The sequence below is a fragment of the Anomaloglossus baeobatrachus genome, chromosome 11 (genome assembly GCF_048569485.1).
Source record: "Anomaloglossus baeobatrachus isolate aAnoBae1 chromosome 11, aAnoBae1.hap1, whole genome shotgun sequence".
In the NCBI taxonomy this organism is placed as follows: Eukaryota; Metazoa; Chordata; class Amphibia; order Anura; family Aromobatidae; genus Anomaloglossus; species Anomaloglossus baeobatrachus.
In genome coordinates this window covers 105,119,379-105,143,827 of record NC_134363.1, presented here as the reverse complement: position 1 = coordinate 105,143,827, position 24,449 = coordinate 105,119,379, and the positions used below count along the sequence as shown (strand labels likewise).

Below are 24,449 nucleotides of genomic sequence, written 5' to 3'. Positions count from 1 at the left end.
TAAAACAGAAGAAAAAATGCTTGCATTTTTGATGAAAAAACTCAAAACTACAAAGTACAAGGCATCTTCCTAGCTGAAGAAGGCAGAAGAAATAACATTACTTCTTTTGAATGCTTGGCATCTTTGAAAGCGTGAAGTATTTACCAGTTTGAGCATGTTAAACTGGCCACATCATGGCTTTACTCTTCCAGATCTTATTTCACTGAAATCAGTTTAGCTGACGGGGTGTTTGTAATGATACATAATTCAGCTCTGCTCTCTCTCTACACCGTAGCTGCTGAGAAGAGAGAGTGTTCTTTTCTCCCCTGTGTGTTGCTGCCTGCTTATGATTGAAATTGTCCCTCCAGGGAGGAAGGAGACAACATCTAGCGCCACCTATTGGAAGTAGCAATCCTAAAAGTCAAAAGTGGCTTTTTAAACAAGTCTTTTCATAAGACCTGGGCTTTATTGCCAGATCAGAATCCCAATTTGCAGACACAGTGTTTCGGGGTGATTGCCCCTCGTCAGTGCAAAGTGTGGGTATCTGATCTGGCTTATGAGAAGCTATGTGGGGACCACGGCAAAGACTATTCTCCCTATAGAGACCTGAGATTAAATCAGCCATCACGTGTGGGAAAGATGCGTGATTGGCAAACGAGCCTGCGTCAAAGGCAGAGAAACAGCGTATGACGCAACACGTTGGTAAAGTGTTAATCCGTGTTCAGAAACCTGATCATATGAACAGCAAGTTGTTTTCCCATACAAATTGATAAGATCATTGTTTTGATATTGCTCTTTTTTTTTTTTTTTTTTTTTTAACGGACCCTGTCATAAACCAATGGAAATATGATGATATGTGAACATACCCATAAAAAGTAAAACTAGTTATTGCCTTATCCTCTGGCAGATCACAAAAGATTGAAGTAATGACAACACTTATTAATTGCGGTGCATCGAATCCATTAACCTAAATTACACTAAAACAAAACAAAACAAAATCATTTTTATTACATGAGTTGAACTGCAAATCACAGATCTCAACCAGTAATAGGAAGGAACTTCTACAGTGTATACGGAAAGTATTCAGACCCCTTTACATTTTTCACTCTTTGTTTCATTGCAGCCATTTGGTAAATTCAAAAAAGTTCATTTTTTTTCTCATTAATGTACACTCTGCACCCCATGTTGACAGAAACCCCCCCAGAAATGTAGAAATTTTTTAAATTTATTAAACAAGAAAAACTGAAATATCACATGCTCATAAGTATTCAGACCCTTTGCTCAGTATTGAGTAGAAGCACCCTTTTGAGCTAGTACAGCCATGAGTCTTCTTGGGAATGATGCAACAAGTTTTTCACACCTGGATTTGGGGATCCTCTGCCATTCTTCCTTGCAGATCCTCTCCAGTTCTGTCAGGTTGGATGGTGAACGTGGGTGGACACCCATTTTCAGGTCTCTCCAGAGATGCTCAATTGGGTTTAGGTCAGGGCTCTGGCTGGGCCAGTCAAGAATGGTCACAGTTGTTTTGAAGCCACTCCTCTGTTATTTTAGCTGCGTGCTTAGGGTCATCGTCTTTTTGGAAGGTAAACCTTCGGCCGAGTCTGAGGTCCAGAGCACTCTTCAGGATATCTGTGTACTTGGCCACATTCATCTTTCCTTCAATTGCAACCAATCGTCCTGTCCCTGCAGCTGAAAACACCCCCATATCATGATGCTGCCACCACGTTTCACTGTTGGGATTGTATTGGGCATTTGATGAGCAGTGCCTGTTTTTTTTCCCACACATACCACTTAGAACTTTTTGGTGATAATTCTATCTTCGTCTCATCAGACCAGAGAATCTTATTTCTCATAGTCTGGGAATCCTTCATGTGTTTTATGCAAACTCTATGCAAGTTTTCATATGTCTTGCACCGAGGAGAGGCTTCCGTCGGGCCACTCTGCCATAAAAACCCGACTAGTGGAGGGCTGCAGTGATAGTTGACTTTGTGCAACTTTCTCCCATCTCCCTACTGCATCTCTGGAGCTCAGCCACAGGGATCTTGGGGTTCTTCTTTACCTCTCTCACCAAGGCTCTTCTCCCACAATTGCTCAGTTTGGCTGGATGGCCAGGTCTAGGAAGAGTTCTGGTGGTCCCAAACATCTTCCATTTAAGGATTATGGAGGCCAAAGTGCTCTTAGGAACTTTGAGTGCTGCAGAAATTCTTTTGTAACCTTGGCCAGATCTGTGCCTTGCCACAATTCTGTTTGAGCTCCTTGGGCAGTTCCTTTGATCTCATGATTCTAATTTGGTGTGACATGCACTGTGAGCTGTGAGGTCTCATATAGACAGGTGTGCGCCTTCCAAATCAAGCCCTATCAGTTTAATTAAACACAGCTGGACTCCAATGAAGGAGCAAAACCATCTCAAGGAGGATAAGGAAATGTACAGCATGTGACTTAAATATGAGTGTGAGCAAATGGTCTAAATACTTATGACCATGTGATATTTCAGTTTTTCTTGTTTAATAAATTTGCAAAAATTTCTACATTTCTGTTTTTTTTCTGTCAAGATGAGATGCAGAATGCACATTAATGAGAAAAAAAATAGAATTTTTTGGAATTTACCAAATGGCGGTAATGAAACAAAGAGTGAAAAATGTAAAAGAGATCTGAATATTTTCCATACCCACTGTAAGTCAAGCCAATGCGATATAGATAAATGTCCAGGCCATACATCTGAGTACATAGGCTGGACTCAATTGCCAGGTTTCCAGCAAATTGTCAGTTTAATATTAGTTTCACACACCCAATTAAAAAAACAACAAAAAATAAAAAACAAGAAGAAATGAAGAGGCTCGACTCATACGTCTCATTCCTACTGGATCCAGTCATGACTTTGGCTCAAAAATTGGTGTGGAGTTTTTACGAGCAAAGCTTGATGTGAAACCGCCTTACAGGCCCATTACCCATAAATTAGAGTGAATAGATCAAAACAGTCACAATATTATTTATTGAGCTAAAGACGCCTTTGGATGCTTTCGGTTGTGTCAGAGTATGCCGTCATTAGTGGCCCATATTTATAACTCCAGTCTTGGACTTGCTACAATTAGGCAACCATCTATGGCCATGTGCATTGTTCCCATTTTATAAAGGGGAGCCTGCCAGATAGTTTATTGAAGTGGTTTCTGACATATAGTAGTTGAGCGAGATGAAGTTTTGTATCCAGTCTGATGGTAAACTGAGGAAAGAGCAGGTGGAAGAATAAGATTATAAAGCTCTCAGTTTAGAATCTTTACTGCAGAATGTACAATCCTAGATACAAGTATCGTAGTGTCCTTTGTTCATTGGCAAGGTGGATACTAAGCAATAGGTCATTCTGATATCAATCTGTAGTCCTTCTCCACCACAGTCCTCTCATAATCTACTCCATCTGATCCAGCGCTTGCGCCTTGACTTAGAACCAGGCAAGTAGGGGTATCATCCAAGGACACTCCCTGCTTCTCACGTTCTTTCATTAGTTGCTCTGTCAATTCTACACTTTCATATCTCACCAGCTGCAAACGTAGAAAGCCATCATCATGTTCCTTGTACCTGAAAACAGACAAAATTCAGTTGCATTTTACTTCTTTATCAAAATTAAAAACTCCAAAGCAGATGTAGATTTATTCACAATTTATGGAGATAATGCACCTAGGCCACAGTGGTGGTATTGATGCATATACATTAAATGGAGATAGACTTGGGCATTCTGGTTACAAGTAGAGATGAGCAGCAGCACTCAATGTCAGGCAGCAGCCGCAAAAGCAAACAAGGTTTTAGGATGTATAAAAAGAGAGATTAGATCCCATGATCCCAATGTATTATGACTAGACGGGGTGCAAATTGATTCGCACAATTTCATAGGCCATGATGGTGATTTAAGACCTTTGAAATGGGAAAAGTAGTAATGGTTCCAACTTGAAAGCGATAACGCCTCTGGAAGGGATGTGACATGTGTGTCATGCCACAACAATGACATACCAGGCCGGCTAATCAAATAAAGAGCTGTGGACCACGTCAGGCTATAGCTGGTACTTCACACCAACTCTTATTGTCACCCCTCTATAAATCACTTGTAAGGCCGCATCTGGAATATGGGATTTTGTTTTGGGCTCCACATTTTTAAAAGGACATTCGGAAGTTAGAGTCATTTCAAAGGTGGGCAACTAGATTATTACAAGGAATGGAAGGCCTCCCATATGATGAGAGGTTGGAAAATGTAGATTTGTTTAGAGATCTCATTTATATGTATGAATATAAACATAGAAGAGAAAACATTGATTTTATCAAAATGACAGCAAACAGCTCAGTAAGTGATACATCGCTGGAATCAGGGTCCATGGCTCTACATTATGCTGCTCTCACATGGGGGAGCAAAAACTTGGTGACAGATTCCCTTTAAGTTGTGGATCTTAGCCTGGGAGAGACACGTCTGATAAATATTAGATTAGGATTGCATCAAAGAAAGGTACGTCTTGTCGTGGCTGATGGGCACACATTAACTGGTCTATCTGTGCATGAAGTACCTTCATATTAGAGGTATATTCTATATAGCAGTAATGCAGTACAAATTTCATACTTTCAATGTTTTGGTACAGCTTACGCTTACAGCGTGCTGCTATATAATTTAGTTTGTACAGTACAGACCAAAAGTTTGTTCACATCTTCTCATTCAAAGAGTTTTTCTTTATTTTCATGACTCTGAAAATTGTAGATTCACATTGAAGGTATCAAAACTGTGAATTAAAACATGTGGAATGAAATACTTAACAAAAAAGCGTGAAACAACTGATAATATGTCTTATATTCTAGGTTCTTCAAAGTAGCCACCTTTTGCTTTTGATCACTGCTTTGCACATTCTTGGCATTCTCTTGATGAGCTTCAAGAGGCAGTCACCGGAAATGGTTCTCATTTCACAGGTGTGCCCTGTCAGGTTTAATAAGTGGGATTTCTTGCCTTATAAAAGTTGTGTTGTGCAGAGGTCTGGTGGATACACAGCTGATAGTCCTACTGAATAGACTGTTAGAATTTGTATTATGGCAAGAAAAAAGCAGCTAAGTAAAGAAAAACGAATGGGTATCATTACTTTAAGAAGTGAAGGTCAGTCAGTTCGAAAAATTGGGAAAAAAAGTGTCCCCAAGTGCAGTGGCAAAAACCATCAAGTGCTACAAAGAAACTGGCTCACATAAGGACCGGCCCAGGAAAGGAAGACCAAGAGTCACTTCTGCTGCGGAGGATAAGTTGATCACACATACACAGTTCTGTTCATTCATCATTGTGTTTTTTTTTTCCACAGTTTTTGAAAAAACACAGCAAACACAGCACAGTATAGTGAGTAGAAGCACGGTAATAGCATTATTACATCGCAAGATACCTGAATCGGGGGTGTCCAGACGGCCACTTGAAATGATGCTTCTTACGTAAGTGAACAGTAAGGTTGTTTCCACGAGTGAAGCATTTCTCACAAACATGGCATTTATACCTGGGCGCTGAATCTCCCTTAGAGAAAAAAATAGGAAAAGCAGTTTATAAATAAAATTATAAATAACTCCATTCATACAGTAACTGCATAAAATGAAAAGTCAAAACTATGAAAAGTCATTCTTCAGTTTTCCTCAGATGTATAAAAAAGAAAAAGAAAAAAAAAAAAAAAAGAAGAATGAATTACACTACATTTTGACGTTTCTCAATTAATCTTTATAACAAGCCCAGAGGAGCTGTAGTTATGGTGAGAATAATCATCAGAAAGGTTTCCCAGAAGATGGTTATACCTTGAGCGCAATATAGAAATATCAGATGTAATGACTGGACTTTGGATGTTTATGGCTCAACCCCCGAATATAATGTACCATAAATTTATAACAGATGAGAGTCACACATCTCTCCTGGAAGCAGGGCTGTGGGTGTCAGGAGAAAGGTCCCACATCTCTCTCAAAAAGCAGGGCCGTGGATGTCAGGAGAGAGGTCCCACATCTCTCTCAGATACAGAGCCGTGGGTCCCAGGAGAGTAGGTCCTACATATCTCTCAAAAGCAGGGATGTGGGTGCTAGGAGAGAGGTCCTACATCTCTTTCAGTAGCAGGGCCGTGGGTGCCAGGAGAGAGGTCCCCTATCTCTCTCGAAAGCAGAGACGTGGGTGCCAGGAGAGAGGTCCCCTATCTCTCTCGAAAGCAGAGACGTGGGTGCCAGGAGAGAGGTCCCCTATCTCTCTCGGAAGCAGAGACGTGGGTGCTAGGAGAGAGTTCCCACATCTCTCTCAGTATCAGGGCTGTCGGTGCCAGTAGAGCGGTGGCCATCCTTATGCAACTCTCTTTCCATGAGAATTCTGAAAATTGGTAAGTGCACAAAGGGTGGAGGTTTATGGACCACATTCTTATTGGGTCATAATCAACAGTTGGGTATACTGCAAGGGTTAATATCCAGTCTTTTTTATGTATTTATTAATCACCTGGTAGAAGGCACACCTAAAATATTCTGGGCAACAAATGAATAGCCTGTCCTTACAATGGAAAGCTGCTATTTCTACATCACCGGTATGCTCCTAGCACCCAGTATAAACAATGTATTTTACTACTCTAATATTACACATACATTTTTCACAAATTTTGGGGAAAAAAAAAAAAAAAAAAAGGTACCTCGTGAACTTTTCTGTAATGTGCTTTGACAGAGCACAGGGAGCGGGCGCTGAAGTTACAGTCCTCATATTCACAACAGTAGGCCGGCAGCTTGCTGTGTGTGTCCAAATGTTTCCTAAGATCCACCAGATTCTTACAGCTGTACAGAGGCAAATGAATAGACAGAGGCATAATGAATAGAATATACATGGCAGAGATAAAGACGGGCTTTCTAAGCAGCTGACTTTTAACAGGGAACCTGTGGGCTGTTTTAGGCCTCCTAAATTGCGCAAGTGTTACAGATCACCATATAAGGCTGTGTGCACACGTTGCGTTTTTTACCGCGGAACCGCTGCGTTTAGAACCGCAGCGTTTCAGTGGTAAATTGCATGCGTTCAGCTTTCCCAGCAAAGTGTATGAGAAAGCCGAAAAATCAGTGCACACGCTGCGTTTCTAAACGCAGCGTTTTGGATGCCAAAAATCGGTGCGGAAAGAAAAGCAGCATGTCACTTCTTTTGTGCGTTGTGGCTGCGTTCTCCCCCCCATTGAAATCAATGATGCGGGTCAGAACGCAGCTACAACGCAGTGAGCTGCTTTTTTGTTGCGGTCCGCGGGCTTTGTCGGCATACAGAACGCAGGCATTTACCTGGAAGTGAGGTCAAGAGGTTTCCTGTTGACCTCACTTCCTGGCAAAGTTCAGGAAAGCCCCCGGTGTCGCCAAAGTGCCTGCCCCGACCCCCCTCCCGAAAATCCAACATGGCCGCGCGCACAGCAGCGCACCGGCCGCCCTACTCCTCTGTTTCTGTCGCATGTGCAATAACACATGCGACAGAAAACTGCTCCCCAGGCCCTGCCAGGTCACCCCCTATTCCCCCCGGTGTCCTCCGGTGTCCCCCGTAACCCCGTACCTGTCACAGCGCTGATCCCCCGCGGCCCCCCTCCTCCTTCACAGTGCGCGCCGGTCACATGTGCCGAGCAGCTGACAGCTTCCTGTGTTCAGTGTGAGCTGCGCTGGCTGCTGCTCGGCACTGTGCAGCTGTGACCCGGGGAGAGTGGGTGCAGATTCTTTGCACCCACTCTCCTCAAATGGAGGGTCTGCACTACTAGAAAATGGGGGACACGTTCCCTGAGCGTGCCCCCCATATTCTAGAAGGTCCAGAGGCGACGTGGGACATCAAAAATGGATACTGCGGACCCAATTTTTTTTCTTTTCAATAAATTGGTGAAAGAGGAAAGGTTTTGGGGAGTGTTTTTTCAAATAAATTTTTTTTTGGTTGTCAATTTTTTTTGCTATTACTGTCAATTAGTTATGTCTGGTATCAAATAGACGCCGTGACATCCCTAATTGCTGGGCTTGATGCCAGGTGACATTACACATCTGGTATCAACCCCATTTATTACCCCGTTTGCCACCGCACCAGGGCGCGGGATGAGTTGGGGCGATGCGCCACTTCTGGGGCGGCTGTGGCCTGCTATTTTTAGGCTGGGAAGAGTCCAATAACCATGGCTCTTCCCATCCTGAGAATACCAGACCCCAGCTGTCAGCTTCACCTTGGCTGGTGATCTAATTTGGGGGGGACCCCACGTTTTTTTTTTTTAATTATTTAAAAATAAAAAAAAAAAAAAACAGCTTGGGGAGCCCTCCAAATTGAACACCAGACAAGATGAAGCTGTCAGCTGTGGTTTGCAGGCTACAGCTGTCTGCTTTACCCTGACTGGCTATCAAAAATAGGGGGGACCCCACGTCATTTATTTTAATTTTTTTTTTTTGGGCTAAATACAAGGCTAGGCACCCTTTAGTGCCACATGAAAGGCACTAAAGGGCGCCAGCTTAGAATATGCAGGGGGGGGTGGGACGTTATATATATGTTTGACATCCATTGACACATTTTAGGCTGTGTGCCCACAATCAGGGTTTGCAGCGTTATGGGCACAGAGTATTTTCCCTCCGTCCATAACGCTGCGTTGTGCAGTAGAAGCACAGTGGAAGGATTTTTACAAATCGCGTGCCCACTGTGCTTCTTTTCTCCGCAGCATAAACCAACTTGTGGTGCAGCTTCCCGAGCCTCAGCATGTCAATTTATGCTGCGGAGACAAGAGTGTTCTCTGCAGGTAGAATAGAGCTCCACAGCAGCCTGAACCCAAATCGTGGGCATGGGCAGCTGCGTTCTCCCGTGGACAACACTCACATCTCTGCAGGAAGGCTGGCACTGTGTACTGGATGTACTGTGGCACTGTCACTGGATCATGTGGTCAAAAACGCACCTGAAGAAAACGCATGAAAAATGCACGCGTTTTTGATGCGTTTGTTCCAAAACGCATTGTTTACAATTGTCCCCTCTGCCAGAGGGTGCGTTTTTTTCCGCACTGAAAAAAACGCAACGTGTGCACATAGCCTTACAAGGTTTTGTTCTGTCTAGCACTATATACTGTATATATACATATAGTGGGTGAAATAAGTATTGAACAAATCACCAATGTTACAAGTAAAAATGTTTCTAAAGACATGAATTTCTCACCAGATGTCGTAACAACCCATCCAGTCCACACAGGCAAAGAAATTAAACCATAGATGTCCATAAAAAAGAGAATTTTGTTTACTTACCGTAAATTCTTTTTCTTATAGTTCCGACATGGGAGACCCAGACCATGGGTGTATAGCTTCTGCCTCCGGAGGACACACAAAGTACTACACTAAAAGTGTAGCTCCTCCCTCCGAGCATATACACTCCCCGGATGACAAATCCAACCAGTTTAGTGCAAAAGCTGAAGGAGGACATCCACCCATAAGTAGAGATAGAGTAAAACCCGGAATAACCGGAACCTCTGTCTACAACAACAGCTGGTGAAAACACACGGAACAAGAAAGCTGCCAACAGGCAACAGGGAGGGTGCTGGGTCTCCCATGTCGGAACTATAAGAAAAAGAATTTACGGTAAGTAAACAAAATTCTCTTTTTCTTCATAGTTCCTTATGGGAGACCCAGACCATGGGACGTCTCAAAGCAGTCCATGGGTGGGAATAAACAGAAACTGAGAAGTAGGCAAACCTAACTTCACAAATGGGCGACAGCCGTCCGAAGGATGCGTCTGCCCAAGCTCGCATCTGCCGAAGCATGAGCATGCACTTGGTAGTGCTTCGAAAGGGTGTGCAGACTAGACCAAGTGGCAGCCTGACAGACCTGCTGAGCCGTAGCCGAAGAGGCACCGACAGCTCTGGTCGAGTGCGCCTTAATCCCCGGCGGGGGAGGCACCTGAGAACATTGGTAGGCATCGGATATGGCCGACCTAATCCAACGAGCTAGGGTCGGTTTTAGAAGCCGAGAGACCCTTGCGCTGACCTGTGGTCAGCACAAAAAGAGAGGTGCACCGCCTAAGAACAGCGGTGCGTGACACATAGATCCGGAGCGTCCGCACCAAATCTAAAGCATGCAACGCTTTCTCAAAGCGATGCACAGGGGCCGAACAAAGGGAAGACAATGAAATGTCCTGGTTAAGGTGGAAAGGAGACACCACCTTAGGGAGAAGGCCCGAAGTCGGACGGAGAACCACCTTGTCTTGGTGAAAAAAACCAAAACGGGTGACTCCGAAGAGAGCACAGTCAAATCAGAGACTCGCCTGAGAGAAATTATGGCCACCAGAAAAAACACTTTTCTGTGAAAGACGAAACAACGAAACCTCCCTAAGAGGCTCAAAGGGGGGTTTCTGTAAGGTCGTGAGGACCAGATTAAGGTCTCGGGGATCCAGAGGCCGCCGGTAAGGCGGAATGATGTGAGATGCGCCCTGCATGAAGGTGCGCACCTGGGCCAGCCGGGCGATACGCCGCTGGAGCAACGCTGACAGAGCCGAGACCTGTCCCTTGAGGGAATTGAGGGACAGTCCTAGCTGCAGACCGGACTGTAGAAAGGACAGGATGGTCGGCAAGGAAAAACGGCCAAGGGGCATGGCCGGAAGAACGACACCAGGACAGGAAAATTCTCCAAGTCCTGTGGTAAATCCTGGCCGAGGAAGACTTCCGAGCCTGAGTCATAGTGAAGATGACCTCGGAAGGAATGCCTGAAGCCGTAAGGATTCAGGGCTCAAGAGCCACGCCGTCAATCTGAGAGCCGCAGAATTCTGGCGGAAAAACGGACCCTGTGAGAGAAGGTATGGGCGGTCCGGGAGATGCCACGGCACCTCTACGGACAGACGGAGCAGGTCTGGGAACCAAGCTCGCCTGGGCCAGTCTGGGGCGATGAGTACGACCCGACGGCCCTCCATTCTGATCTTGCGCAGGACTCTGGGCAAGAGAGCTAGGGGGGAAACACGTAGGCCAGACGGAACTGGGACCAATCTTGAACCAGCGCGTCCGCTGCCAAGGCCTGAGGATCGTGGGAGCGAGCCACGTAAACCGGGACCTTGTTGTTATGCCGGGATGCCATTAGATCCACTTCCGGAGTGCCCCGCCTGCGGCAGATTGACCGGAACACTGCCGGATGCAGGGCCCACTCGCCGCTGTCCACGGTTTGACGGCTGAGATAATCTGCCTCCCAGTTTTCAACGGCTGGGACGTGGACTGCGGATATGGTGGACTTGGAGTCCTCCGTCCACTGAAGGAATACGTTGAACTTCCAACATTGGTAGGCGGCTGCGAGTCCCGCCTTGGTGATTGAAGTAGGCAACTGCTGTCGCGTTGTCTGACTGGACTCTAATGTGCTTGCCCACCGACAGGTGGTGAAAAACTACGAGAGCTAGGAGTACAGCCCTGATTTCCAGCACATTGATTGAGAGGGCTGATTCGGACGGAGTCCAAGTGCCCTGTGCTCGGTGGTGGAGAAACACTGCTCCCCAGCCGGATAGACTGGCATCCGTGGTGAGAATCACCCAGGACGGGACCAGAAAGGAACGTCCCTGGGACAGAGAGAGGGGCCGAAGCCACCACTAAAGAGAGCTCCTGGTCTGTGGCGACAGAGCCACCAGCCTGTGCAAGGAAGAGGTCCGCTTGTCCCAACAGCGGAGAATGTCCAGCTGCAGGGGACGCAGATGGGACTGTGGGAACCGCTTCCATTGACGCCACCATCTGACCCAGCACCTGATGGAATGACGGCGGAGCCTCAGCAGAGAGCGAACCGCCAGATGAAGGGACTGCTGTTTGACTAAGGGCAGCTTCACAAGTGCCAGCAGAGTCTCGAATTGCATCCCTAGGGACGCAAGGTCCTGGGTCGGAGTCAGAGTGGACTTGCAAGCGTGGCGAGAGTGAGCGAGACACTCCGCTGAGAGTGAGCGAGACACTCCACTGACAGTCTGCACTGGATGAAGCCTTGCTAGAAGGTCGTCCAGGAAAGGAATCACTACCAACCCCTGGAGGTGCAGAACCGCAACCACTGCTGCCATGACCTTGTGAATACACGAGGGGCCGTGGCGAACCCAAAGGGGAGAGCCACGAATTGGAAATGTTCCTCTCCGATTACAAAACGTAGCCAACGCTGGTGAGAAACTGCGGTTGGCACAAGCAGAAAGACATCTCTGATGTCGAAGGATGCTAAGAAATCTCCTTGGGTCATTGACTGATCGCAGAGATTCCATGCAAAAAATGCCGCACCTGACATGCCTGTTGAGAAGCTTGAGATCCAGGTCGGAAAGCACCGTCCTTTTCAGGGACTAGGAAGAGATTTGAGTAGAAATCTCAGAACCGTTCCCAGTCGGGAACTGGTACAATTACTCCATTGGCCTGCAAGAATGCCACGGCCTGTGAGAAGGCGGCGGCCTTGGAGCAGGGGGGAGTTGACAGAAAAAATCTGTTTGGCGGGCTGGATAGAATTCTATTCTGTAGCCGTGGGAGATGGTAACCCACACCCACTGATCGAAGACGTGTTGAAACCACACGTCGCCCAAGAGGGAGAGCCTGCCACCGACCAAGGACGTTGCTGGCGCGGCCAGATAATCAAGAGGAGGCTGCCTAGTGGCCGCAGCTCCTGCGGACTTCTGAGGACGCGGCTTCATGCGCCAGTTGGTTTACGGACCTTGGCTGAGTTAGTGGACGAGGCCGAGGGCTTAGAGGACGACCAGCTAGAGGAACGAAAGGAACGAAACCTCGACTGGTTCCTGCCCTGGACAGGTTTACTGGGTTTGTGGCATGGAAGTACTCTTCCTGCCAAAAAACTTCCGTAATAATTTCATCCAGTTGTTCACCGAATAGACTGGTCCCAGCAAAGGGAACCCAGCAAGGAACTTCTTAAAAAGCATTTGCCTTCCACTCTTGAAGCCACAGGAGCCTGCGGATAGCGAGGGAAGTAGCCGAGGCCACCGCAGTGCGGTGACAGTCTCCAGCATGGCAGACATGGCCTAGGATGAAAAGACTGAAGCCTGGAAGTTAAGGCAACCACTTCGGGCATAAAGTTCCTAGGTGAGGGGATGCATCTCCTCCAGAGAAGCAGAGATGGCTTTGAGAGCCCGCACTGCTGCAAAAGATAGGGAGAACAAGGCCCCTGCCGCCTCATATATAGATTTGGCCAGAAGGACAACCTGGCGGACAGTGGGATCCTTAGAGAGGAGCCGTCAGCCACTGATACAACTGTCCGGGCTGAAAGCCTAGACACCGGAGGGTCCACCCTTGGTGAATGAGCCCGCTCCTTGACCACCACTGGTGGGAGGGGGAAACAGTCATCAGAACCACGCTTTGGGAAGCGTCTGTCAGGACAGGCTCTGGGCTTGGACACAGTGGGCTGACAAACTGGAGTGGTTAAGGAACACACTCCTTGTTCTCTTAAGGTATACTAATGCCTTTCTGCCAGAGTGGAATTCACCCCTGATACAGGCTGATTGAGGTCCAGTACAAATATAATGGACACAATCAAATCATTAGCATCTGTGTCACCTTCGGACAGATCAATGTACATGACGTAGCCTCCGAGCCCCTAGTAAAAGCATCCTCCTCGTCCTGCGAGTCGGCTCGTGAATCAGAGCTGCGGGACGAGGAAGGAAGGGGGACCCTGCGACTCCATTTTAGGAGGACGGGGACTGAGACCAGATGAGGAATCCTCTGTGAGCTTTGCTGAGCGAGCCGTAGCAGCAGAAGCGCCCTGAGAAGGGGGCTGATGCATGCTCAGCAGTGTCCGGGACAGCTGTCCCCTGGAGAGAGGGATTCTGCCCAAACCGGGGGATCAGCCACCGGAGCCGGAGCAGCTGGAGGGACCACTGATGAGCTACCAGGCTGAGAGACCACTATGTTAGAGCAAGCATCACAATGTGGTTATGTGCTCGGTACAGGCAGTACGAGTCTACATGCAGTGTATAATAAGAACAGCCTTGCAGCCTTGCTCTGATGTGAGGCATGCTGCAGAAGTGGGGGCTCTGTCCAGAATGACCCCCAGCAGAGTATATAAACAGAGTATATAAGCAGCTGCACAACCGGAGGTTGTGGCTTGCCAGACCGTTTAACATAGGGACATCTCTGTGCCCTCCAGATCCCCCAGCCCAGGCCTCCGTTTGTCACAATGTGGTTATGCAAGGAACACACTCCTTGTTCTCTTATCAGCCACTGATACAACTGTCCGAGACATTGAGAACGCTGAGAAAATGGCGCCGGAGAGGGGGCGGGGCCTACTCTGAGAGCAGGATCTGGAGGGCAAATGAGGTATACAGGGGAGGGAATCTTTCCTCAGTGAGGAGTGTCCGTTCCCTGTGCTGAACAGCCGCTGGGCGGAGCCACACTGTCCCCTCTGCACTGACTGACATGCAGGGGTAGAGAATCGAAACTAGGCCTCAGGCGAAGCCGGGGCCTAGATTTAAACATGCGGCCAGCGTGCAGGCACCATCGGCGCGGTTCTCCAGTGAAAACTGGAGAACCGGACGGAAATGTTAACAAAGTCATATAACACACTCTCTCCAACATATAAAGTACAAGGGACCCCTGGAAAGACCACTGTCTGTGGTAATAACGTCTCAGTACTTAGCTTGTGAGACGCAGGTACCAGGTCCCTGGGAGGGGAGCGCTCCGTCCGGCAGGATCCTGAAAAGGGCTGCGGATGGAGACCGGTCTCCTGCAAAGCAGTGAGAACCGTGATGGCTCCCACTTCAAGCCAGAGCCCCAGGGGATGGTGAAGGAGCGCGGCATGTGAAGGCTCCAGCCTTGTAAAATCAACCTTAACAGCACCGCCGACACAGTGGGGTGAGAAGGGACATGCCGGGAGTCCAGATTGGACCCGCTTTTCTTCCAAATCTTTGAAATCAAAAGTCAAAAATCAAAAATCAGAGGATGCATGTGTGTGTGTGACCTCCTGAACACAAAGCATTGAACTGGTTGGATTTGTCATCCGGGGAGTGTATATGCTCGGAGGGAGGAGCTACACTTTTAGTGTAGTACTTTGTGTGTCCTCCGGAGGCAGAAGCTATACACCCATGGTCTGGGTCTCCCATAAGGAACGATGAAGAAATGAGTTACGTGTAATATTGAAAAATTACACATGGAAAAAGTATTGAACACAGGCAGAAAAAGAGGTGAAAAAAGCCATAACACCAGCTGAAATCTATCCCTAATTAGAAAGCAATCCTGTCAGCTGGTTCAACTGATGGCCTATAACAAAAAGTGTCTCATTACCAAGGTGCCACACAAGGAACATACTGATGGAATTGGTTACAGAATTTCTAAACTACTGAAGGTTCCAGTGACCAGTGTTGGGGCCATAATCTGGAAGTGGAAAAAACAATTTCACTATAAAGTGGCCATGAGCAGGTGCTCCTCGCAAGATTTCAGACAGAAGAGTGGAAAGAATTATGAGAAGAGTTGTCCAAGAGCCAAGGACAACCTGTGGAGAGCTTCAGAAAGACCTGGAATCAGCAGACACAATTGCTCAGTTAGAGCATGCTGATCATCTCATCCCTGAGATTTTAGGTGCCATTACCTTCACTGATGAGCCGCCAAGGTGAAATGCGTTGTGAGGCGCCTGGGTGATGTTTAGGGTCAGTCACAACAGGGCCAATTGTGGACTTCCCTTGTAAGGGCAGGAGTTATTGTGGAGATAAAGGGTCAGTGTAGTCCCATACAGAGATAGTGACCAGGTCTCCATCACCGCCATATGCTCCTGGTATAAAGTATACAGACCACGGGAGAAGCTTGAGGCGCCTCAAGAGCAAACTCATTTGGGTGAGATCATTCCTTTTTTATTATGTTTAAGTATATATATATATATTATATATATATATATATATATATTATATATATATGAGGTTGATTGTTGTTTGATTATTATCCTGTATATAATGGATATCTTTATATCCTCCTGTGTACAGTTATTGGTGCTTTCTTAGTACACTCCCTTCTATAAACTGATTTAAGTGTAAAGGGGATAGATAATCACCAAAATACAGCACCTTGTTTTATTTGGGTATAGTGCAATTTGTTGCCCTTGGGCGACAGGTAGAACTGCATCATAGATATCTGAGTAACATATATGTATATTTGATTTTGTGGACCACTGTTCTTTCAGCACTTCGCCCTGTACAATAGTATGTTCCTTTATGTGGCACCCTGTATATGCTTATTATTTGGGCATAGTGTAATCCCTCTTTTATCCCCTGTTAAGAGGGCTTGTATTAGTTGGGTTCTGTTGATTCCATCATGTTATCTGTACCTTGATGAACCGCTATCCCTCTTGCACTGTGAGTTTATGCCTTATGTTGTGGGTGCTCTCCTTTAAAGAGTATTTTTTGGAAGGGACTGCTTACCATTTGGTTAAGGCCCCCCTCGGTGTCTAACAGCACATTATTGGTAGAGCTCCCAGTGCCCATACATATATGGGTGGCTATACCAATATTGGTTTTAACGAGGTGTGGGGTCACTTATGTCCATTTTTTAAGCGATTAAATTAAAGGTTATGATTAAATCACATAGGTGCTATTTCTTATATAACATTGTATTAAAATGCGATTATATGTACCAAATGTCCAGCTGGGGGTCTGTATGTAGGGGAGACCGGACAACAGCTCAGGACAAGGATGAATTCTCACCGCCACACAATTAGAGAAAAAAGGATGGATCTACCTGTGGCCAAACATTTCTGTAACCCAGACCACAGCATCATGCACATGAAATTGCTGGTATTGAAAGGAAACTTCAAGTCCCAGAGAGATAGGAGACTATGGGAGTACAAACTTATGATGAACTTTGACACATTCAGAGCAGGAATGAATGTGTCTCATGGATTCATGTCTTTTTACATCAGTTAAGAGATGTGCTCCTCTGACCATCCGAGCGTGTCACAGCCCTGGACCAGACCCTTATCGAAGGACAATAAAACTTTCACACTGAACTGCAGCAAAATTTATGGCCACAACAGCTTGCCCCCCTGCCATAGTGATAGTTCTGTTTAATATAACTTGTTTTTTGTTTTTTTTTTGTTTTTTTTACTGCACTTTTCTATGTCCTGTTGTGTATAAATATGTGACTCTTCAGATTTTGTGTTATACCATGCCTGATGAAGAGACCTGAGTAGTCTGGAAAGCTTGCAATTATTACCATCTTTTCAGTTAGCCATTAAAAGGTATCAACCACTGAGGACTCTCAGTTCTTTTAAACAATTTTTTTTATATATTATAGTTATTATTTACTATATATATATATATATTATATATATATATATATATATATATATATATACACATACATATATACATACATACATATATACATATATATATATATATATATATATATATATATATATATATATATATATATATATATATATATATATACATATATTTAATATATCTACTATATTGTAGAAACGAAAAACACAGAGACACCAAAAAAAGACATCAGGAAAAACACTGCCGGCATTTTCCTTAAGCATCTTCTGCTTAAAAAACTAGCACGGGTATGCCAGTGTCTTGTGCACATACCCCACACAGCTGAGCCCCCATGCACTCCCACATGATGCACATACTGTGTATGTCACCTATAGAGGAGGAGTTAACACCATCTACAAGACAGCATATACTTAAGATTCCCAGACTGCGGGGGACCGTTGTGGCTTCTCCACCTCTATCTTCTGTGCCCACACACTGGTACTGAGGGAGCACTGACAGTGGACACCACACGGGATTTCTGGCTCACCCGTCCCACTGCAATCCTATACCAGTACGATAGCGAGAGGTTTTAACAACCATTTGCTCCAATGTTTAGCATGGATCTAATATGTATCAACATGCTCACCTGTAATCACAATGCTGACACTTATATGGCCGCTCATCACTGTGCCTAAACCTTATGTGCGTCCGTAAGGTAGAAGGAAGCGGGCATGTCATATCACACAACGGGCATTTATAATGGTTCACTGCAAAACAGAGCGTTATAACATGAGTGTAAGAGCGGTATAACGAGAGCAACAATGGTCTGGCTCCATCATGCTAAGCCGGGTGGCAGCGTGTATTTTCTCCCTTGCCGATGCCATCACCTGGCAGATACTAATCTAGGAATGATGAACACACTAAATGAAAGGCATTAGGTATAAGTGACTGCCCCTATGTGGCTCCATTTCCTTAATAGTTACTTAAAGGGGTTCTTCTATAAACAAGTTACACATCACCAATAAACTATAGATAATAAATATATGATCGCTTGGGGTACGGCTGCTGAGGGCTTCACTTTGTCTGTGTGGAGCGGTGATGAGCGAGTACATCCACTACTCCACATAGCAATGACTGCACTGCCACGCCATTTACACAGGGGACTTTGTGTTACTTCATGATTGTGATTAATTGGGGTCACACCAGTCAGACCCCCAGCAATCATAAATGTATCACCGTTTCTGAGATAGGAGGCCGCTTTCACAATGCGTTCCTCACCTCATTCAGTGGTCTCGTCGGGGCTTTTGTCTGAACCCCCCGCAAAATGGGATTCGGATGTATGTGCCAACGGGGTCACCGACTATAATAGTGCAGACGAAGTCATGGTATGCTCTGTCATTTTTGGGAGTATACGCTTATTGGAGGCAGACACCCAGATGCAGTCTACTATGTCTGGGTGTCCAACTCCAAGAGGTGTATACCTGTGAAAATGGTGCAGAACAGAGCACAGGATAACTCCTTCTGCTCCATTATAGTCAGAGGACCCGTCGGTACATACGTCTGAATCCAATTTTGTGGTGGATTCAGACAGAAGCGCCGACGGGACCACTGAACAGGGTGAGGAACTCTGTGTGAAAGCACCCTAAGAGTTAAGCTTTTCTTCTTGCGGAGACTGACACATTAATCCAGAATGACAGTTTTGAGGGGATTTTGCAGACACGGTGTTTCGGGATGATTGTCCCTCATCAGTGCAAAGTATGAGATCTGATCTGGCTGAATGAGAAGCTAAGACTGGGTCTAAAAGGAAAGCTTTTATTCTTGTAGAGTCTGACACATCAATCAAAAGGTACTGAGAAGGGGCAATCACCCCGAAACAACGTGTCTGCAAATTGAGGTTCTGATCTGGCATAAATCCGAAGTCATATGACAAAGCTCGTTAAAGGGTCAATTTTGACTTTTAGAATTGCACCTTCCAATAGGTGGCACTAGAGTTCATCTCTTTCCTCCCTGAAGAGACAATTTGAGATAGGAGATGTACATTGTTTATGGACAGCTCCTTTAAGCATGCCTTTATTCTGCTCATAGCTCTTACACAGTAGTTTTTTGCAAGATTGCAGGTTATTGAAATAGTCCAACAGCTAAAAGGGAAGAATAAACTAAAATATCATTACAGAATATTCATTTTCCATTATTGTTCAAAAATTATGTAAAAAGGTGAAAATATATACTTCGTATAAATACAGACAAGTGGTATTAATGCATAAGAGAATGGCGCTTACCATGATTTCGCATGTGGTCCCGCAGCAGGCGTTCTGTTGCAAATCTCTTAGAACAATGTGTGCACTGGAAGCGATGTTCTGCAGGTGCCGGGAAGAAACCCAAAGACATTACATTATATGTCTACAGCACATGGATGCAATGGATAAATCATAAAGGGACCAGTGAACCACTGCTGAATACCAAAGGGGGCATGTACTGTAGCAATGTTCTGTACCTAGCCTCTGGGGATGTATGTGCCATTATACAGGGACTTTTTCGTTGTGTGAAGGAGAACAGGGCAATTGTGTAGGATCCTTACAGCTTAGGAGGCCTCTCCTACCCAATACAATGCTGCCCCGTTCAGACAACAAGCAGCAAAACATGAGGCATAAAAAGAGAAATATAATGACCAACAATACTTAAGGAGACTTATTAGCATCTCAGTATGTTTTTCTATAGAACACTGCAACATTTCAGAGGAAAGTTGACAATGGACCCATAGGCAGAGACCTCAATAATCCAGCAGCCCCAGCCGGCTTCTCCCTGCACTGCTCTATTTGATCTCTCCCATTTGAGCATATAGGGAGAGAACTCAGTCACCTGGAGTGGAGCGGGGAGAAGACGGCCGGGGGCTGTCCGGACTAGTAAGGTCACTCTCCATGGTCCCTCGCGAGATCGGCTAACTATATTTTCAACATAAGACATAGCCGGCTACAACAACGCAAAACACAAGCTCCGATTCATAGTTCCTGTGGTTTCCGCAGCATATACCGAGCAACAAGTTTTCTGTAATGAATACGTATCAGAAGAGCTGATTATACTATTACTAAGATCTATTAATTAGCGCTGGCGCCAAAATATTCTGCTAGCCCTTCACCAGTGGATAATGGACGAGGTTAACGGACTGGTCTGATCACAGGCTCCTCCACCAGAAGAAATTGTATGGACAGGAGAGCTGGTCAGTGCCTGAGAAAAGAAAAGTGCCTGGACGAACACTTACAAATGGCCTTGGTATTTCCCGTGTCATATCTTTAAACTTGTCAAAGAGTTGGATATTGACTAAAAGGGCCACTTCATATGGTGGTTTCCTAAAAAGAGCCACTCCTTGGCTAGGTCCTTCCCGGAGGGATATCTGGCTAGTTTCTGTGTCGAGACTCCTAACAGAGGCTCCACGGACGTTTTTGATTTGCATATTTCCCAGGGGGCAATGCACCTAGGATTTCACTGTACTGAGCGCCCTCGTTGGCTGCCAGCAGTGTTTTCTCTGTCTGGTCTCCCCGAGATCAGTGATTGTTTTGTCTAATTATGCTTAAATAACTGAGATGGGTGAATCTCCTCAAATATAAATTTACCAGCCTGGTCTAATTTTTCCCAAAAAATTGACTTGGAAAAAATGGATTTTCTGCAACTCTCAATGTGTAAAGCCTCCAATTGCCCAGAAAACACATATATAAGACTCTGAGGTCTCCAAGGACTGTAATTATTTCCTTTCAAGCTCTTTAATGCAAACATAGCCTTAATAATAGCCAGTAACCTCAACGTATCTGGTCATTTGCAAATAGATGGGAACCAACCACCTAATTAATAATTCACTGCACTGAAAGACTTTTTAGGTTTTTGCAAGTGTAAAAGTAATTAAAAATGATCCCTTTGTTTGGGGGAGATGACTTCACCAAATATATCGATGTTTCTACACAGATAGTGCTAAGGAAGAAGACATGTCCGGAACTCCTTTCCCTCTCAGCCCGTTTTCCACCTCGAGATTTGGCTCAGAGGGCTACTACCATTGCCAGTGTCCCCCCCTCCACTTCTTTCAGAGCCTGCAACACAGCTTGGCCTTAGATTTGTGTTCTCCATCTACTTCAGCCACATGCCATCCATGAACAATGGCTGACCATCTATCTCTTCCAATAAATCAACTGGAAGTTTCACTACTGTAGCACGTTCCTGAGCCCTCAGGATGCGGGGGGTTAGGAAACTATGAGGCAGAACAGATACATATAACATCGGTAACATTGAATGTCTGCAATGTAACAGACACTGTTCTGGAGTCGGAGGATGACTGTGCAGAACATGGACTCGAACAGTGTCTCTGTGAGAAGCAACATCATCCTGCTGTGACCAAGATGACTCCTGTATCACACCAGAGTCCATAAAGCCGTCCTCAGTAAGACACTTGCCAGATGCAAAGAAATCCATTTGGGACCTGCATTTGGTAGCATTACTGCCAGGACATCTGGTGTAAGTAGTGTCGGTGGTGGTGCAAATGGCTCCTCAACTTTAGCCATGATATGGATTTTTTTTTTGCCTTTTACACTGCTTTGTCCATTGCCACTGTTTAATTTGCCATACAGTGCCTTTTCCATATTGTTTGTCACGTGACGTTACACCCAGAAATCTGAATTTATTTTACTGGGATATTATGTGATATACCAACACTAAAGGCCCTGTCACACACACAGATAAATCTGCGGCAGATCTGTGGTTGCAGTGAAATTGTGGACAATCAGTGCCAGGTTTGTGGCTGTGTACAAATGGAACAATATGTCCATGATTTCACTGCAACCACAGATCTGTCGAAGATGTATCTCTGTGTGTGACGGGGCGTTTAGTAGCAAGTATTGGTGAGGTGCAAAGGAAATCATGAATATGCTCTGATCTAAACCATCCATTGTAGCTCTACAGTATGTTTAGGGTCGTTGTTCTGCTGGAAGATGAACCTACACCCATGTCTCAAGAGTTTTGCAGCCTCTAACAGGTTTTCCTCTGGATTGCCCTGCATTTAGCTAAAGCCATCTTCCCATCACCTCTAACCAGCTTCCCTGTCCCTGCTGAAGAAAATCCTCCCCACAGCATAATGCTGACGTCACCATGTGTGATGGTGGGGATGGTATTTTCAGGGTGATGTGCAGTGTTAGTTTTCTGCCAAATATAACATTTTGCATGTAGACCAAAAAGTTCTACTTTGGTCTCGCCTGACCAAAGTACCTTCTTCCACATGCTACCCGTGTCTCCTACATGTCATCTGGAAGAAGGTGCTCTGGTCAGATGAGACCAAAGTAGAACTTTTTGGGCTAGATGCAAAACGCTATGAGTGGTGAAAAACTAACACTGCACATCACCCTGAAAACACCATCCCCACCATCACACATGTTGGAGTCAGCATTATGCTGTGGTAAAGGATTTTATTCAGCAGGGACAGGGAAGCTGGTCAGAGCTGAAAGAAAGATGGATGGAGCTAAATACAGGGCAATCCTGGAGGAAAACTGATGAGGAATAGACAGGTTTGAGACTGGGGAGTAGACTCAACTTTAAGCAAGACACTGACCCTAAACATACTACCAGAGATACAATGGATGGTTTAGATAAAATAATATTTGTGTGTGAGTGACGCAGTCATCGTCCAGATCTAAAATGCATTGAGAATCTGTGACAAAACTTGAAAATTAGTGTTCACAGACACCTCCATCCAATCTCACTGAGCTACAACTATTTTGCAAAGAAAAATGAGCAAAAATGTTTAGCTTCTAGAGACATACCCCAAAACGCTTGCAGCAGTAATTGCAGCAAAAGGTGATCCTAGAAAATATTGACCCAGGGGTCTGAATACAATTGCAAGTCTGTCATGTCTCAGGATTCAATCCGGTGACCATGTGCTGTGTAATAGTCTTCCTTCTCTGCTGAGCCACTCCAGGTTCAGTCTCTGCCTGAATGCTGATAATCTTTGACCCTTGTGTCGTTATTTTCGGTTGTAGGTGGTTCCATTTATAATTTAGTCTGTCCTATCATATTCCGAGTTCGGCTATTTATACCCTCCCCTTTCTGGTCTTCTCTGCTGGCTATATTAAAATGTGGATCCTGCTTGGAGTTCCAGCCATACGGCTAAGGATTTATGCTAGTCAGCTGGAGATCAGCTAGGTTTATTATCTTGTCATCAAGTCTATCTATCCTACGCCTTCCTGCTGCCAAGAGTTAAGTACTAGGAGGCTTTCCTTTCTGGCGGTGGTACTTTTCTTTTCCACTTTGTATTCATGTTTTCTCTCTTGGTATCTCTTCTATCTCTGCACACCCTTCTTATTCAGACTTATAGTGCTCTGCTCCTCTCACCAGGTCCTAAGAAGGTATGAGGAACGCTCGACGGCCTATTAGGCAGCCAGGTCAGAGTTGTCATCTCCTAGTGTTGTGGTTATTGTGAATCTAGCCTGTGCAGATGTCACCAGGGACTGTGCAGCTAGAAACCTGAGTGTGTACAGGAACCACTAGGGTCAGGTGCATATGTTTTGAGATATGCCGTATATTCTCGTGTGAATTACCACGTTGGCATAACAATGTCAGAATTTTCAGATTTAGTTTTAAATATTTAGAAAACCATGTATCATTTCCTTTACACTTCACACATTAACTGCAACTTAGTGCTGGTAAATCACATAAAATCCCAATAACATACACTTAAGATTGTGGGTGTAACATAAAACTAATGTAGAAAAGTGAATACTTTTTCAAGGCACTGTACATTTTCTAGAACACTATAATACACTTTTGCAAATGTGTTCAGCCCCAATAATTCATCATTTGCCAAAAAGAACCAAAAGCTAAAAAAATACTAGGTACGTATATGCACAGAAAACAACATGTGGCTACGGCCGCAGTATAGGTGTGGCTTGTTCAGTTGTGAAATTTGGAAAAACAGGTGTGGAAAAACAGATATGCACAGGTAAATGTCTACAAAAATAAAATTCAACCCTCCTTCTCAAAAAGGATGGAACAAAAAATCCTAGACAAGTACATCACCAAAAAGCTAGGACCTGCAACAGGGCGCTCTCACGATGTACTGTAAAGTGTACAGTTGAAAAATTTGACAAGTAAAACAAGTGAGAAAAAAAAATAGTTGTCTGTGATAAATACACGTTTTTGAAGTAGACAACTGCAGTTAATTGACTAGATTTTAGGGATTTTTTATATATATATATATTTAAAATTATTATTTTATCATTTCCCCTTTACAAAAAGGATTGCACAAGAAATGTTA

At 45.0% G+C, this 24,449-nt stretch overlaps 1 protein-coding gene across 1 annotated transcript in view; it reads right to left on the bottom strand.

Annotated features, from left to right (window-relative positions):
• Window positions 1–2,567: 2,567 nt before the first annotated feature.
• Window positions 2,568–24,449, bottom strand: part of HINFP (histone H4 transcription factor) — a 29,364-nt gene continuing 7,482 nt past the window's right edge. Inside the window, exons 5-9 of the mRNA XM_075328833.1 lie at window positions 19,441–19,518; window positions 17,808–17,928; window positions 6,636–6,774; window positions 5,376–5,500; window positions 2,568–3,552 (exon numbers count right to left, since the gene is read on the bottom strand). Of these exons, the coding sequence (XP_075184948.1) occupies window positions 3,333–3,552; window positions 5,376–5,500; window positions 6,636–6,774; window positions 17,808–17,928; window positions 19,441–19,518 (683 nt within the window). The 3' untranslated portion in view covers window positions 2,568–3,332. The remainder of the gene's footprint in view (window positions 3,553–5,375; window positions 5,501–6,635; window positions 6,775–17,807; window positions 17,929–19,440; window positions 19,519–24,449) is intronic.